This window comes from Mus pahari, chromosome 6 (genome assembly GCF_900095145.1).
Source record: "Mus pahari chromosome 6, PAHARI_EIJ_v1.1, whole genome shotgun sequence".
In the NCBI taxonomy this organism is placed as follows: Eukaryota; Metazoa; Chordata; class Mammalia; order Rodentia; family Muridae; genus Mus; species Mus pahari.
The window spans coordinates 91,978,357-91,995,059 of NC_034595.1; the positions used below are offsets into that span (position 1 = coordinate 91,978,357).

The 16,703-nt window shown below is 54.7% G+C and overlaps 1 protein-coding gene across 4 annotated transcripts in view; it reads right to left on the reverse strand.

The window, feature by feature from the left end:
* The window catches only part of Crocc (ciliary rootlet coiled-coil, rootletin), a 43,663-nt gene that overhangs the window by 22,654 nt on the left and 4,306 nt on the right, over positions 1-16,703 (reverse strand). Inside the window, exons 1-13 of one of the 4 annotated variants that reach the window (XM_021199819.2) lie at positions 13,488-13,729; positions 12,973-13,114; positions 11,236-11,390; positions 6,858-7,043; positions 6,686-6,769; positions 6,547-6,608; positions 6,305-6,470; positions 5,936-6,042; positions 3,315-3,551; positions 2,829-2,925; positions 2,240-2,323; positions 1,737-1,967; positions 1,090-1,289 (exon numbers count right to left, since the gene is read on the reverse strand). In XM_021199819.2, coding sequence (XP_021055478.1) covers positions 1,090-1,289; positions 1,737-1,967; positions 2,240-2,323; positions 2,829-2,925; positions 3,315-3,551; positions 5,936-6,042; positions 6,305-6,470; positions 6,547-6,608; positions 6,686-6,769; positions 6,858-7,043; positions 11,236-11,390; positions 12,973-13,114; positions 13,488-13,547 — 1,811 coding nt within the window. In that variant the 5' untranslated portion in view covers positions 13,548-13,729. Of the gene's footprint in view, positions 1-1,089; positions 1,290-1,736; positions 1,989-2,239; positions 2,324-2,828; positions 2,926-3,314; positions 3,552-5,935; positions 6,043-6,304; positions 6,471-6,546; positions 6,609-6,685; positions 6,770-6,857; positions 7,044-11,235; positions 11,391-12,972; positions 13,115-13,487; positions 13,730-16,703 lie in introns of those variants that run through there. The other 3 variants (XM_029539683.1, XM_029539684.1, XM_029539685.1) reach the window with 3 other exon arrangements.

Below are 16,703 nucleotides of genomic sequence, written 5' to 3' on the forward strand. Positions count from 1 at the left end.
GCAGCCACTCTGGGTGGCTCATGGTCACCTGTAACTCCAGACCCACAGTTGACAGCTCTGGCTTCTGGGAGTACACATGCCCACATGCACACAATTAAAAAAAAAAAAAAATCATCTTTTAAAAAGTCTCTACCAGGGCTGGGCATAGTAATGTATGACTTCAATCCCAGCACTTATAAGACCAGGCCAGGCAGATCTCTGAGTCTGAGGCCAGCCACATCTACAGAGTAAGTTCCAGGACACCCAGGGCTACACAGAGAAACCCTGAATTGATAAATACATAGGTAGATATATTTTTAAAGGATTGTCAGGCTGGAGATGGCTCAGATATTAAGAGCACTGACTGCTCTTCCAAAGGTCCTGGGTTCAAATCCCAGCAACCACATGGTGGCTCACAACCATCCATAATGAGAACTGATGCCCTCTTCTGGTGTCTCTGAAGACAGCTACAGTGTACTTACATATAATAATATTTATTATCTTTGGGCCAAAGTGAGCGGGGCTGGGGTGAGCAGAGGTTCTGAGTTGAATTCCCAACTATATGATGGCTCACAACCATCCGTACAGCTGTAGTGTTCATATATATATAATAAATAAATCTTTAAAAAACGAATTGTCTCTAGGATAGCTGGGTTGTTCCTGTTCTTCCCTGGCATGCACCGTGCCTGGGTTCATTCCCAACAAGAGGCAACCAACCAGTAGCAAACAGCTCAGAACAGGACTTAGAACAGAATTCTAGAATGGTCTATAGCCACATGTGGCAATCGGGGCACTTGAAATGTGGCTAGAGTAACAAATGATTTTTTTTTTTTTTTTGGTTTTTTCGAAACAGGGTTTCTCCGTATAGCCCTGGCTGTCCTGGAACTCACTCTGTAGTCCAGGCTGGTCTCGAACTCAGAAATCAGCCTGCCTCTGCCTCCCGAGTGCTGGGATTAAAGGTGTGCGCCACCACCGCCACTGCCCGGCTACAAATGATTTCTTATTTCCTTGAAAACTGAATTTTCCCAGCTGGCTGGTGGGAGCCCTCGGGCCGGAAGGCCTGGCTGGCGAGGCCCAGCGCCTCCTGCTGGCCCCTCGGCCCCCACGCACCTGCTTAGGAGCTCGTTGGCACTGCGTAGGCGCTGGGCCTCGCGCCGTGCATCCTCTTGGGCCTGGGCTGAGGCTGCTGTCTGGTCCCGCAGGCGCTGTAGCTGCTCCTCCAGGCCACGCCGCTCGCCCTCACTGTCACTGAGCTGCTTGCGTACGGAACCCAGCAGTTCTTGGCTAGCTTCATAGCGCCCACGCATGTCCTGGGGTATGGGAGTGGTGGAGTCTGGAGAAGCCCACTCACTCTCTCCTAAGAGCTCCATAACACTGGGCGAGCCTGGGGCAGCGGACATCACCCCCTCACACACACACACACTGTGCCCACACCTCCCTGTGTCCCCTGGGTCTGACAAACCGCCCAAGAACACCCGCCCCTAGACACTGACTCCACCCACAAAGGCCCGGCCCCGCCCCCTCGTGTCCTCCGGAGTCACCGCCTCTGCTAAGCTTTCTTTAGCCTAGGCTCAGATTCCTCCTCCCAGACTTGTCTGAGGGTCCTAGCCCCAAGTTTTATCCCCTTTTCTTGGGCTCTAGCCCCATTCTGTGGCATTCCCAGCCATCCAGGCACTCCGGACTCTGGTTCTTTCTAGAACTCTCTATCAGCAGCTATGTCTCAGGGCCCCGGCCCCGCCCCCTGGGTCTCTGGCTACCTGGACCTGTAGCTGGCGCTTGTGCAGGGCTGAGTGGATCAGCGTGAGTGTGGAGGAGTCAGAGCAGGCTGGGGACAGGCCTCGGCGCGGAGAACGACCTCGACCCGGAGAATGCCGCGGTGGGGTCGGGGTCCGCTGGCCAGAGAGTCCGCGCAGGCTGCCGTCAGAGGTGTCCGCGGTGCGCTCTGAGCTGCTGAGCTGAACACCACTCTCAGTGTCAGATAGGGCAGCCTTGGGAGAAGGAGAAAAAAGCTGTGGGGGGTAAGCTGGTCACAGGCATGGACGAGGCAACCTGACACTTGCCATAAGCCCCTTTCCCCAAGAAGCCTTCCTGAGTCATACCCACCAGTGTGCAGCCTGCCAAGCGAGACCCTCCCTCCCGTTCACTGCCCTTCAGTGCCCCCACCCACTTCCCCGTTCATCCCAAAGTTCCAAGGCATGTGGGAGAGGGGGAGGGGGGTCTCAGAAATGCCTGGCCAGCCCCATGTGGGCTGTAACCATACCTGTGCCAGGTCCCTCAGGGTCTGCTGCAGCCCCTCTCCATCCTCAGTGTCCAGGGTTGTCTGTTCCTGAAGCCGCAGAGACTCCTAGCGACAAGAAAGATTGGTCACAGTCATGCTAAAGTATGAAGTCGCTCCTTCCTGGCGCCCTCTGATAGCACTTAGGGACATGCCACACAGGCTCGCTGCCCTCACGGGACAGTTGAGGCCCAGAGGTGCACAGTACTCTGTCCCAGTCATCTGACCTAGTGAGGAAGAGCCCAAGATGCCCTACAAAGAATGTGTGGAGCCCAGGCAGTGCCCTGGGGGTATGTGTCTCCTGGGGAGCAGTGGGCTTCCCCTGGGCCCCCAAGAGGGAATCCAAACCTTGACTCCCCACATACTGGACTGGAGGCCCTTGGGCTTTGGCTTCCTCAACTGTGTAATGGTTCACTGCAGAGAGGGTGGAAGGGGACAGAGGAGGTGAATGCCACTGTGCTCAGCCTGACGTACACCGTGAGGGCAGCACCCAGTCCAGATAGGACATTTAACATGGCCCAAGCAGCCTGGCCCTCAGGCAGGAGCCATGGATCGGGCTGGAGCCACATCTTACCAGGGCCTCCAGCTTGTCAGAGAGGGTCCTGTTGACCTGGTCCTTCTCTGTGTTCTGGTTCTGAAGATGCTCCACAGACTGGGCCAGCTCTGTCACTCTGGAGGAAAGAGCACAAGAGGTGAGTAGGGGATCTGCCGCTGCCCCTCAAGCTCACCCGCATATGTCTGTGTTCTGAAACTCCTCAAGGACCCTGGGATCTACCTTCCCAGGGATGGGACCTGGAGTAAGTCACTTCTCGCCTGGGGACCTCTGATTTCTTAGCTAAAACATGGGGATGGGGTTGCAGCTGCCTCTCACGGGAGAGCAGTGAGGCTCGGCCAGGAGGCAGGAGTTAGGGGTCACACACGTCATCAGAGGTCAAACACAGAGCCTGGGAAGCTCATCCTAGCGCCCCAGGGAAGGGCCCAGCCCTGGTAAACACGGTCCCGAGGCTCCAGGTGACCCCTCTGCAGGGGAGTCAGCCGTGGACCGGCTGCTCCCACCCACCTGGCATTGAGATCGGCCTTGTCCAGGTCACTCTGCACCTGCAGCTGGGCCAGGTCCTTCTCCCGGAGCAGTTTGGCTTGTAGCTGCTCCTCCAGTTGGGCCTGCAACAGCTTTTGCTTCTCCAGAGCTGCCTCCGCCTTGCTCTCAGCCCGCTGCAGGCTGGCACTCAGTCCCAGGCCCAGCTCCTGGACAGCCCGGGATGTGCGGACGAGCTCCCCTCCCAGCTGCAGCAGGTCCCTGAGGAAGAACACAACAAGGGGGTGTGGGGGGTGGCCCCCATGTACAAATCAAAACTGCCCTGCCCTGTGACACTGTCACTATCAGAGCAGGGAAACAAAGTCCAATGGGAGGGAGGCCACGGGGAAGTCAGCCTGGCCTACACAGCTGATGGGAGGGAAGGTAAGTGGCTAGGGCCCCAGTGGAAGGCACCTAGGAAAAGCCTTTGCATCTATGACACAGCTTCTATAGGCCCAGCACGAGGCAACTGCAGATGGTTCATGTGGCACAGCAGGAGCAGCAATCCTGATGATGCCAAACATCCATCAAAAGAGAGATCACAAGCCGGGCGTGGTGGCGCACGCCTTTAATCCCAGCACTCGGGAGGCAGAGGCAGGCGGATTTCTGGGTTCGAGGCCAGCCTGGTCTACAAAGTGAGTTCCAGGCCAGCCAGGGCTACACAGAGAAACCCTGTCTCCAAAAGACAAAAAACAAAAGAAAAAAAAAAAAAAAAAAAAAAAAAAAAAAAAAAGAACAAGCTGAGCCAGGTGGAGGCACAAGCTTGCCACTCAAGTTCTCAGGAGGCAGAGCAGGAGGCTAGCATTATGGGCTAGCCTGGAATACAGAGTGAGACCCCCGTCTTCAAAAACACTGGGTGTGGGGGCAGTGAGATGCCCTATGTGTAAAGGTGCTTGCTGCCAGGTCGCATGACATGGTGGAAGGAGAGAGCTGACTCACAGAAGTCGTTCGAGGCCATCACACATGCACACTCACACAAACACACACAAACAAATTGAAGAAGAAATGATAAAATTATACAGAGTATATACGCCAAAAGACAAAAGGGGTGTGTGACAGACAGACAGACAGACAGACAGGGAGTGGAGTAGGAGAAAGCTGCTTTATTTGCTTTATAAACTAACCCAGGAAGGTTAAGAAACATAAGAAACTGGGGGTCCTCACTTGCCCTGGGGGGAGGGGTCACATTAAAGGGAGGGCAGACGTCTCACCAGCACCGTTTTGAAATGGGGACCCCAAGTATGTGCCCTACCTAGCCAAGGGGAAAATAGGGAGGCCAAGACAGGAGGGTTCTCAGCGAGTTTGAAACCAGCCAAACTCCAGGCCAGCCAGAACTACATAATGAGATCTGGTCTCCAAACAAACAAACAAACAAACGTGGTTTCCATGCTAATAAAAAACAAGGCCCACTTTAAAGTCCCAACGTGGGCTGACGCTCTGCATGAACTGCAGTTCTGAGTACCCAACAGCAGGGGGCAGGCAAGTGCAACGGTACACAGACATGTGCCCCGGGCCAGGGGCTCCTGTGGGGGACAGTACACTGCTGAGGCTCTGAGTCTTGCCAAGAAAACAGCGGTCTGTGACATAGCCACCGATCTGTGGCAGGCAGGCTCACATAAACACAGGACAGCAAAAGCTAGACTTCGGGAACCCCTGAGGACAACTGGCTGCTTCCTGAATGGATAAAGAGACTTAAGAGACCCAAAGGAAAAAAATGTAGCCAGGTACGGTGGGTGACACAGACCTGTAACCCCAGCACTTGGAAGAACAAGATCCAAGCACGAGGCTGGAGTCTCACTCATGCAGAGTCCCAGGTTCAATCCCCACAGTACATAACCCTGGCACACTAGCACACGCCTGTGATTCCAGCACTCAAGTGGGAACTGGACGATCAGGAGTTTAAGGCCATCATCCTCTGTACAGTGAGGATCTGACAGCCTGGAATCCATAAGACTCTAAGAAGAAAAAAAAAGATTCAAAACTTTAAAAATCTGGTGGGCGGGGGCTGGTGAGATGGCTCAGTGGGTAAGAGCACCCGACTGCTCTTCCGAAGGTCCGGAGTTCAAATCCCAGCAACCACATGGTGGCTCATAACCATCTGTAACAGATCTGACGCCCTCTTCTGGACTGTCTGAAGACAGCTCTGGTGTACTTACATACAATAAAAAAAAAAAAAAAAATCTGGTGGGCATGGTAATGTCTGCCTTTCATCCCAGCAATCAGAAGGCAGAGGCGGGTGGATCTCTGAATTTAAGGCTAGCCAGAGCTGCATAGTGAGATGATATCTCGAAAAAAAAAAAATTTAAATCCTCATTTGTGAATATCTATGGCTCCTCATCCAAACAAGCTATGATAACAAAAAGGTTTCAAGTCCGAACTCAGTTACTCTCTGCTGTGTGACCTGAGATGGTCACTCAACTTCTCTGACCTTCCGTGTGAAATGGGGGAGTAGAAGAGTCCCTGTCTCAGAGCGGCCCTGAACGCGGTAGGAAGAGCATAGTCCAGCTGAGCCCCAGCAAGGCCTCTTCCTGCCAGCTGCCTCTGCATCTGCAGTCGGCCCACCCGGGGCAGGACCCACCCCGCGCTCCCCAGCAGCCAGGCCTCACCTCTCTGTGCCCATCTTCACCTCGCTGGCCAGCCGTCGGAGCCCCATGACCTGCCTCCAGAGGCGGAGCAGGCGGCTGTGCTCGCTGCTGAAGTAGGCGTTGAAGGACTAGGGAGAGAGACGCTAGGGTCACTGATGCATGCCTGCCCCAGGGCCCTGCCAGCAGGGCCTAAGAGAGGACCTGTGTCTTCCCGAGAAGCAGAAAGCACCCAGAGCCCGAAGAGACCTCCCAGCCGCCAGGGAGTGACCAAGGCCAGCTCTCCCAAGAGGGCCGGAACCACTATGGTCAGGTTCCCCGTCTCTCTCTGGACTTGACTGAACCCCTGCAAGGACACCCCACTGCCTAGCTCTCCCTCCAGCCCCCACTCACCTCTTCCTCGCGCCTCCACACCGCCTCCCGCTGCTCCAGCTCCTTACAGCTGCGGGTCCAGTCACTGGTTACCTTGCGTATGTCCTCGCTCAGAGCCTGGTTGGCCAAGTTGGCCTGGTCCAGCTGCTCTCTCAGCATAGCATTCACCTGGGCCAGGCTGGCACTTCTGGGAGGGGTAGGGGGTGTTCAGTGGACACTTGCTCATTTATCCAGGGTGCCCGCGGGCTATCCCATACCCTCACCTCTGCTGTTCCTCCTCCAGGCGCAGAAGAGCGCTGTCCAGGTCCTGGCTGTGTTCTGTGTCCTGGGTGAGGAGGAGGGGAGTCAGGACGAGCGGGCGGGAGGCGGGAAGGTCTATGCCTGCCCCATCCTGTCACCCACCCTCAGTCGCTGCTGCTCCAGCTCAGTGGACCTGTTCAGCAGCTGCTGCTCCAGCTCTGAGCACTGCTTCTTGTACTGCAGGATCTGGCAATGCGTAGGAGGCAGTGTGAGCCCAGAGGGGAGGGCCAGGTGAAGCGGAGTGAGGGCAGGGGTTGGGGTGGGCAGCCCTGACCTTGGCCTGCAGCCGCTGCACTAGCTGGGCCTGCCGCTGCTGGCCCTCCTGGTAGGCCTGCAGCTTGCGCCGGTAGGAGGCCTGCTCCTCCTGCAGCTGCCTCCGCAGCTCCACGCTCTGCCGCACCAGCCCTCTGGGCTCCTGTGCCTCCAGCTCCCCAGTTTCCAGCCGCACAGCCTGCTCCAGCTGCAGGGAAGGGCCCTGGTGAGAGTCCTGTGCCTCCTGGGAAGCGGGCCCAGACCCACAATGCCTTGCAACCTGATGGCCATGCACTCTGAGAAGCAGTTACAGGCAGGTAGGCCCACGATGCCGTGCACATGAGCATACAGATGGGGAAGGCATCGGCACACAGACAAGGTAATGCACACAGAGGTATACAGAGCATGGCACACAGAGAGGACATGCTTGGGCACACAGGGCAGACATGGGCACACAGATAGGATATGCTTGGGCACACAGATAGGACATACTTGGGCATGCAGGGCAGACATGGGCACACAGATAGGACATGCTTGGGTTTATAGAACAGGCACAGATGCGCAATGCAGACATGAGAATATATGTGGGGTGGGCACAGGCACACACTGGTGAAGAAGAAACGGTAACAAAGGCTGGCTATGTGCACATGGATAGGGTGGGCATGGGTATACAATTAGAACAGTTACAGCACAGACAGGCCAAGCAGGTACACACAAGAGACAAGCATGCACATGTGCAGTAGACCTGCAGGCAGATGGTGAAGCGCCCACCCGCTCCGTGCACGCAGCTACTCCTTCAGAACAGAGTCATCCCACTATGGTTTCTGCCTCAGACTGCCGCCAGGTCTCCCGACCCCTCTTCCTTTCCCAAGGCAAGCTCAGGAAAGCCTGGATTTTAGTTCCCCACTGGATTTTAGTACCTAGGACAGTGGCTGTGGGGTGGGATGGCTCACACCCATGGACTGTTTGAGGTCACTGAACTAACAATGTCAGTTCATGTGAATCTACTCAGAGCAGAGGTATCAATACAGAAGATCCGAGCTCACAGAGCACCTGTAGCGCACACAGGGAGTCTAGACCACCCCAGGCTGACAGAGGAGCCCCAGTAAACACAGCCTTAAGATCCATCTGTATGTGCCCTACCTAGCACCTGCTGTGCCCCTCACCCCAATCTCCCTCACCTCACAGGACTCCTGTCTAACTTCTTCCACTTCAGCTATTGTGCAGCGTACCAGTGCCGGAACCCTGGGCACCCAGAGGACTCTCCACCAGCTCCCTCAACCCTGTCTGGGTACCTGATGGTCCTGGCTGCTTTTTCTGGGGTACCCCAGCTTCTAGCTGTCAGGGAAAGGGGCTGAGGGGGGAAAGGCCAAAGATGAGCACACTTAGGGTCATGAACACACACAGGGGACCTATCCCTAGCCCAGATGACCAATGCTAACCCACGCTTACCATTCATTTCCCAAGCACCCAGGATGACTAGCAGGATCCTCAATCACACACACACACACACACACACACACACACACACACACACACACACGTTAGGGTCACCAGTCAAAGGGAAGCCAGCAGGACGGGAGGGCCTTTCTTACCCACACTAACCAGAGGCCCAGGTTAGGTCAGTGGCCCTCCAGGCCTACACTAGTCCAGTACACCTGGTAGATGCTGAGAGCCACCCACAGTGATACTGGTGGGCAGGGTGACTGTGTCCCCTGGGATGACACCAACAGGAAGGGGGTCAGCACAGTCCACGGGGCTGCACTGTGAGCTGAGGCTGCTAAGGGAGGTGGCAGCAGGAACTTCCTCTGTGTCAATGCCCACGTCTGTTGCATAGCCCTGGAAGGTGTGTGTGTAATGCGTCGGTGAGTGTGGCTCACCCTGCATGTCTTGTATGCACTGGGTGCGTGCTAACATCTGGTATCTGGGCTTTCTCATGCTTCTGGATGAGGTGCATCTGGATAAGGTCTTCGGGGTGGTGCAGGCACTGTGTCCATCTGTGTCCACCAGGACATAAGCTTGTGTATCTGTGTATGCCAGAGGGACGTGGGGAGGATACTCTGGGCTCCGTGGGTCACAGGTGGTGGTAGTGACTGCACTTGCACATGTGTGCATGCCTTTGTGGGCTGACCGATAGCTCATGCTGGCTTCTGTTCTCTTGTTGTCTGTGTGCAGCCAGCCAGGAGACATGCAGAATGTGCTGTGCTGTTGGTTATGGTATGCGGCGATGCTGTGATTGTCCACCCAGGTGTTTCTGTACCAGGGCAGGACTGTATGTGCTCTGGCTACATATAGTCTGAGTATGTGATGGTGTCTAAGCCCTGGCTGTCCTGGAACGCACTCCATAGACCAGGCTGGCCTTGAACTCAAGAGATCCTCTTGCCACTGCCTCCAGTGCTAACAGCATGCACCACCACCTCCCAGCTGGGTGGGTTTGTCTCTATGTGTTGTGTTCTATGTGGGTCTAGTTGTGGTCTGCAATGTGTGTATTTACACATGTGACACAGGCACTGTTGGCTTCTGTAGTATGGAGGGGTTTTGAGCAGTGACTAGGGACTCCACCTGCTTCCCCAGTGCTTGCTGCCAGGCTACTCCAGGCCAGACCTCACCTCTCTCCACAAACTCTGCCCTTTACAAAACAGCCTTTCCATCTGACTTGCAGTTCCATTAGAAAGGAAGCTGCCCCAAGAATGGATAAAAGTAGTTTACTGTCTCCCTTAGCAACGGTTGCTCTCCTGCCCCATTAGCTCACTAAACCCAGGTTGCCATGGACACATAGGGGAGGGGGAGGACTCAGGGAGTCTGTTCTCTATTGCCAAGGGATAAGGCCACTCTTTCCCATGAATCTCACTACACCTGTTTCTTGGGGACACTGAGGACCTGGGAGGTGCCCTTGGGAGTCCTGCCTCAGTTTGTCCACAGGACATGCAATGACCAGAGCATGAATCCTGGCCCTCGTTCCACTCCCTATCCTGGGGAGGTGTGGGGTTTGAAGGATGTAAACAACCTCACTGAATTGCCCCCAACCTAGTCTACCAGGCCAGTGTGGCCACAGGACACGAGTCATCTACAGGCACAGGTTGACGTATGTGCCATACAACCACAGCCCTGGATGGGTGTGGTCTATCTAGCTCCACCACTGGGCCTCAGTTTCTCTGACTAGGTCCTTACACTCTCTGTGGACCCCCCCGCCCCCCGGAAAGGTCATTTTCATGCGATCTCTGCTTCCAGGTGGGGTCTTACTCACACTGTCTCAGGCACACAAGAATCAGAAACGCACCGGGCGGTGGTGGCACACCGGTGCCTTTAATCGCAGCACTTGGGAGGCAGAGGCAGGCGGATTTCTGAGTTCAAGGCCAGCCTGGTCTACAGAGTGAGTTCCAGGACAGCCGGGGCTACACAGAGAAACCCTGTCTCGAGGAAAAAAAAAAAAAAAAGAAGAATCAGAAATGCAGGCTGTGTGTACCAACATCTGAGGGGAAGATCTGAACGGACACAGCCCCCAGCCCCGCTGCAGACCACATGGAAGAGAAGGACTGCCTACCTATCCTACCCTCCCTTGTCAATCAGCGGCCAGTGTGAGTGTCAGTTGCTGAAGTTGGCACCTAAAAGGCAGTCTCCAGGGGACTGGCACTGTGTCCTGGGTCAAGAAGGGTCTAGACTGCAGGAGGCTAGTTGTGGCCCATCAACAGTACCAACCCTGTCCCTGCACCCCCTGTGGACTCTAAGAAATGAATTCTGTAGTGTTCTTGAAGCTAGGGGACCCCCCATGGGCTCCCCACTCTGCTCTTTAGCAAGCCCCAACAAGTCAAAGGCAGAGGTGAGTTTGAGCAGACCAGGACATGGGCACACCCCACCACCAGAGGGTGTTCAGAGATATACAGGATACAATACAATATGCAGGCTTCCATACAGACAGGACCTCCCACGAGCATACACTGGACCCTACAGCAGCTAGCAGGCTCTCTACCACCCCCAACACAAAGGCAATATACAGTCCTGGCCTGGGAGCCACGACACCAGGATTCTTGTCTTAACTGGCTGTGACACAGGTCATAGTTCTCCTTTTTGAGCTCTCTGGATCTCTATTTTCTCCTTGGTTAAATGGGCATCATCAACTTTGGTACACTAAATATTGAGCACATTTCTGGCACACTGGAGGCTTTCCACATAGGGAGCTACTATTACAACCTTTATCCCACCCATCAGTACACACTCCATCCTTCACCCACCCACTTCTATATACCTTCAACCGCCTTCAGTTCCCTCCCGGTTGCCATGCGCTCAAGGCCATTCTAGTTGGCAGCACTTCAGTCTAAACCAGATATCTATCCTCCTGAGGCCTGTGGGCCTGGTCAAGGCACCTCCCTCCCCGACCCAAGCCGGGCCGCAGCACCCACCCTCTCATTGACAGCATTGTACTTGATGGCCAGCTCATCCCGCTCTGCGCGGCTCTGGGCCAGTAGGTCCTCCACTCGGGATAGCTCCTGCTGCAGCAGCTGGTTTTCCTCCTGCAGCGACAGCAGTGAGGCCATCTCTGGGACCTGGAGTGGGGCTGACAAGGGACAGGAGCTGAGGTTGACTTCTGGCTAGCGTGGAGGGGCACTAGCCCCCACAGGTGTTCTACTCATTCCTGAGACAAGAAGGTGAACGGAACCTGGGAAGAGCCCAGGTGTGTGTGGCTGCAGCACCCGGGGGCCAAGAAAGCTGGGAACAGGAAGGTCGGCAAAAGAGGCCCAGAGCTAGATTTGTGTACAAACAACTACAGCCCTGTGGCCACATCCCCAGAACATACAGGAGGAAGCCTCTAGCTAGGAGTCAGGAGAATGTCTTTCTGCACCCACCCACTCTCAAGACACAAAGCCTTTCTGAGCAATTTTCTAACCTATTCAGGTCTCAATTTTACTCATCTGTTAAATGGGTAGACTAATGTTAGCCCCATGGTACAGCTTTACTCAAAGGCTGGAATTCTCATCCCTTTGCTTTGTTTCCTTGTTTTTGAGATAAGGTCTTCCCTAAGCATCCTGGGCTGCCGTGAGACCCATGATCTCCTCCTCCACCCCTCAAAGGCTGAGATTTTAGGCAAGCACCATCACACCCAGTTCTCTCAGGACCTCAGAAACTACGGTGTAAGTCAGTGGCAGCTAGCTTGTAACTTTCACCCTGAAAAACACGGGCACACACTGCAGGCCTTCTAGCCTTTGGGGGGGTCGTTAAGCCTCCCCACCTCTGGGGAGTCACAGCATCCCTCAAAGAGGGCTGTCCACTCAAAGAGACAACCCCGGCCTGATGTGCAGTCAGGACTGGATTACAGCAGCCATACAGCTGCCAGCGCTCCACGCCACTAACGAACCAGCTGGCCTTATGTCCAGGCACTCGGGCTGCACAACCAAGTTATGCATGCTGCACCCCAGGAGGACCTGTGGCCGGCAGTTTTTGTGCCTAAGTCATTAGGCCTCTATGAGAGCCTGGTCTGAGCTGCCCCCCAACCCCATCCCTTAGCCTCAGACAGCTCACCCATCCCCGGTAGGAAATTCAGGATCTGGTGTTCAAATCTGAAGCAGTGAGTGGAAAGGGCTAGCCCCGCCCTCTCCTAAAGCTGTGCCACATGGGGAGTAAATACAATATAACTGCATCTCAGGCTCTGTCTGCTCCTCCATCACAGAGCTGTGTCTGCCTCCCTATGTGCATTCAAGGAGTAGGGGCTGGGGCTGAGGACGTGGATCAGCACATAAGGGCACTTGCTACACACAGCATGAGTATATAAGTTCAAATCCCAGCACCCATGTACAAAGCTGGGCACGGCCCCTCGGACACCTGTAACCCAAAAGTGACTTGGCAAAGAGCTGGGAAAATCGGCAGGACTTGCTGGCTGGCAGCCCAGCTCCAGGCTGTGTGAGATCCTGAGGTAAGGGAAGAGGTGAAGAGCACCAGAGCACTTCTCTGTCATCCTCCTGCTCACAGGAAATGTATCTGTACACACGTGTGCATGAGCCACACATTACAACATACATGTAGGCACGCACGTATGCGCATACTCACGGACACACACACACAGAGCACTACACTACACAGCACCATCTGTGTCCCTGCTGCTGAGAAGGGAGAAGGACCTCGACAGGGTAGGGAGGTGGTACCTGGGGTCTCAGGCCGGCAGAGGTTGCTGGTGATGACCTCCCTGGCACAGGCAGGCAGGCTGGCTCCCTGGAAGTTCCGGGCTGGGTTCTGCACACTCGGGCTCTTCTCTTGGTTTGGCCCCAGGACACAGCTCTCCAGAGACTGTGAGAAAAGAGAGTTTTCAGGGATCCTAGACCCCTGACTTCCTGGCCTGAGAGTTGGGCAAATCCTGTGGCCCAAGTCCTAGAGAAACTAGGAAACTGCAGAGAGCGTCTGCTAGGTGTCTCTCCTAGCGCTGGGCCCCAGGCAGGACCTGAAGGGCAGAGAAGGTAGGAGGGTGTTGCTGTGCCAGAGCCCAGTAATCCCTAAAGTCCCAGAGGGGCCCTTCCCCCACCGCTGTGCACTGGGATTAAGGAGTCCCAGGACTGGCCTGCAAACTGCGACCCCTGCACACTTACCCACACCTCCTCCTATAAGGTTGGTTCTTCTGCCCTGCCCTGTCCTGGACAGGGTGGACATGGCCCTCAAGACCCACCTGGATCACAATCTCCAGTGCCAGCTGAGCCTGCAGAGATTCTGCCAGCCCCAGGCTCATGGAGGGGGGGTCTGTGGGTACTCCACAGCCCCCCTCCCCAAAGTACGGAGGTCGAAGGTCGTCTCAGCTGCATGCACCAACGCACTAACACGCACTAACACACCAAGGCCAGGCTGCTGGGCTGAGCAGCCCAGCAGATTAAGCTTAAATCCGATGGTGCCCCCACGTGACCACGCAGGGGGTGGGGAGAGATTCAGATTCAGATGGGAGAGGAGGGGAAGAGCAGCAGGAAGCAGAGGTGCAAGAGGAGGGAGGGCCCAGCCAGCACTCAGGGAGGAGACTGTGAATAGCCGAGGACAGTGTGTCCTCACCCCCCAGGCTGTGTGCACTGCAGCATTACAAGCCTGGCTGCCCGAGGCCAGAGTCCCTAGCTTACAGAGCATCTTCCCTGACCCGGAACGGGCAGGCTCACGTGGTTTGCTCAGAACCCATTTGCAGCCTGCTGCTAGGCAGAGAGATGCTTGTGCACTACAGGTTGGAGGCAAAGAAAAGAAAGCAGGCACTCAGACTAGGAACTGAGCCCGTCCAAGCCCCACCCCCGGCTGTGTCCCAGCATCCTCCTGTGTCAGAGCAGGCACCATTGAGCTCCTGGGAGCAAAGCATTTGCCCATCCACAGCACACAACTGGGTGCCAGTTCACCCAGGGAACACTGGGTAAACATTGTCTTCACTCAGGAGAAAACTCAACGTGCACAGTCCCTGGACCCCCAAAGTCCGAGAGCAGTTTTCCTCCCAGAAGCAAGGAGGCTGTGTGGCACAGGGAGGCCCAGAGTTGCTGGCCTGTCATGTGTTAACAGTATGGTCCTGGATAAATCACCTCTCCTGGCCTTAGTTTCCATATCTGTAAACAAGAGCAGGGTCTTTGTGGGAACTAAAATGTTCTGGAAGCAGGGGGGGGGGGTTCAGAGGCCTACGGGGCAAGGTTGAGTTCACAGTAGCTCACTGTAGCACTAACTGCTGGCTTCTACTCTCCAGGTCCCTGAGTTCTAGGGTGTGTCAAGTTCATCTGATCCTCCTATTGGCCTATTTCCGGATGAGCAAAACAGGGCTCAGAGGGGTAGAAGTCTCACCTATTCAAGGTGACATGCTATGGAGTATGACGCTCACCTCCCCTTAAGCCAAGCAGACTCCCCAAAATGCCTAAAGGGCAAAGATCTTCAAGAGCTGCTGCCGTATACAAATCAGACAGAAGGATTCGGTAGGCGCTGCATACACACACTTTAGTCCTGACTGGATCGCTCCTTCCAAACTAAGGAATCCATACCGCAAATGTTTCCAACGTACACCTGGTCAAGAAGGTGGGCACCACCAAGCTGCTGTGGAGGTCTGGAGGCTACCAAAGCGCAGAGAGAGAGGGGGAGAGCTTTACAGAGACAGGCTGAAGAGAGAACAAGCTAGACATAGGTGAAGAGAGAACAAGCCAGAGAAAGAGGAGGAGCCAGAAGATTAGAACAGATTGCCAGAGTTAGTATGAGGCCAAGCAGAGCAATTCAGTCAGAAGCTGAAAGAAGCCAGTTTGAACCAGTCAGTGTAGGGAGAAGTTTCGAGCCAGAACAGTTGACCAACCAGCCAGAGTTCAGAAAGAGCTAGAAAGGGTAAGCTTATTCCGCAGTAAGTCTCAGAGGCTGAGAACACTCTAGGCCTAGATAAGATTGTATGGAGGCTGGAGGCTTCCAGGACTGGGCTCAGGTTAGCAGTAAGCCTCTGAGATAATTAGATCAGGAGAACAAAAGATACACTTGTCCCTTCCAGAACTCTTGGTGAAATGTGGTCCCGGATGTAAATGTTGAGAGGTAATGGGACCTTTAAGAGGGGACTAGGTCAGAGGGACTGACACCTTCCGTAGTTTACTTATATCACGAGTGTGGGTTGAAGCAGGTATGGCGGATCAGGTCTGTCATCCTAGCACTTTGGAAGCAAAGGCTGAAGAATCATCTTGTGTTTGAGGCCAATCCTAGCTACATTACGAGAGATAGATGACGCAGTAGTTAAGAACCCGGCTGCTTTTGCAGAGGACCTGGGCTCAGTTCCCAGAACCCAGAACCCAGAACCCAGCTAACAACAGTTCCAGGGGGAACCGATGCCCTCTTCAGGTCTCTGCAGGCACCAGGCATGCATAGGGTTTGCAGACATGCGTGTAGACATCACTTATACATAAATACATACACATATACATAAGGTGGGGTGCTTCAGCAGTCAAAGCACTTTCCACAAAAGCACAAGGGCTGGTGCTCTGATCCCCGGCACCTATGTCATACAGGGCGTATTGGATAGTTTTCTGTCAACTTGACACAGCTAGAGCTAGCTGAAAGGAGGGGACTTCAGTTGAGAAAATGACTCTAGAAGACCCTCTGTAGGACATTTCCTTAATCAGTGATGGATGGGGGAGGGCCCAGCCCATTGTGGGTGGTGCCATCCCTGGACTGGTGGTTCTGGGGTCTATAAGAGAGCAGGCTGAGCAAGCCATGGGGAGCAAGCCAGTGAGCAGCATTCCCCCATGGCCTCTGCATCAGCTCCTGCCTCCAGGTTCCTGCCCTGCTTGAGTTCCTGTCCTGGCTTCCTTCTATGATGAACAGTGATGTGGAAATGTGAGCCAAATGAACCCTTTCCTCCCCGTTTGCTTTGGGTGTGGTGTTTTGTCACACCCACAGTAACTATGGTAACTGTAACTAAGTGGGTGTGTCTGCCCACCTCTAATCCCAGCACTCAGGAGGAGGAGACAGGGCCTCCTCAGATCAAACTGGATCACTAGACCAGCGGAATCCCTGACCTTGGTTCAGCAGGAGACCTTGCCTCAGTATGTTAAGAGGAAAGCGACTGAGGAAGACATCTGGCATCGACATCTGCAGCACACATAAGTACACCCACACATATGTGAACACACATGCACACATAAATGTACTGCAGACACGCACACATGTAAATAACAATGTAAGGTGGCTGCTGAAGGTTGAGCCCAGCCCTCTGTCCTCTTGCCGGCTTGTCTTCTGTCACAGCCTTGTGGCCACACACTGAGCTCCTATTCTTCAGCATCATCAATTAAGGAACCTTTTCTTTTACAAATTACCAAATCTTAGGGCTGGAGACCTGGCTCAGTGGTTCAGAGCACTTGCTCCTCTTTCAGGGGACCTGGGTTCTGTTTCCAGCACCTACATG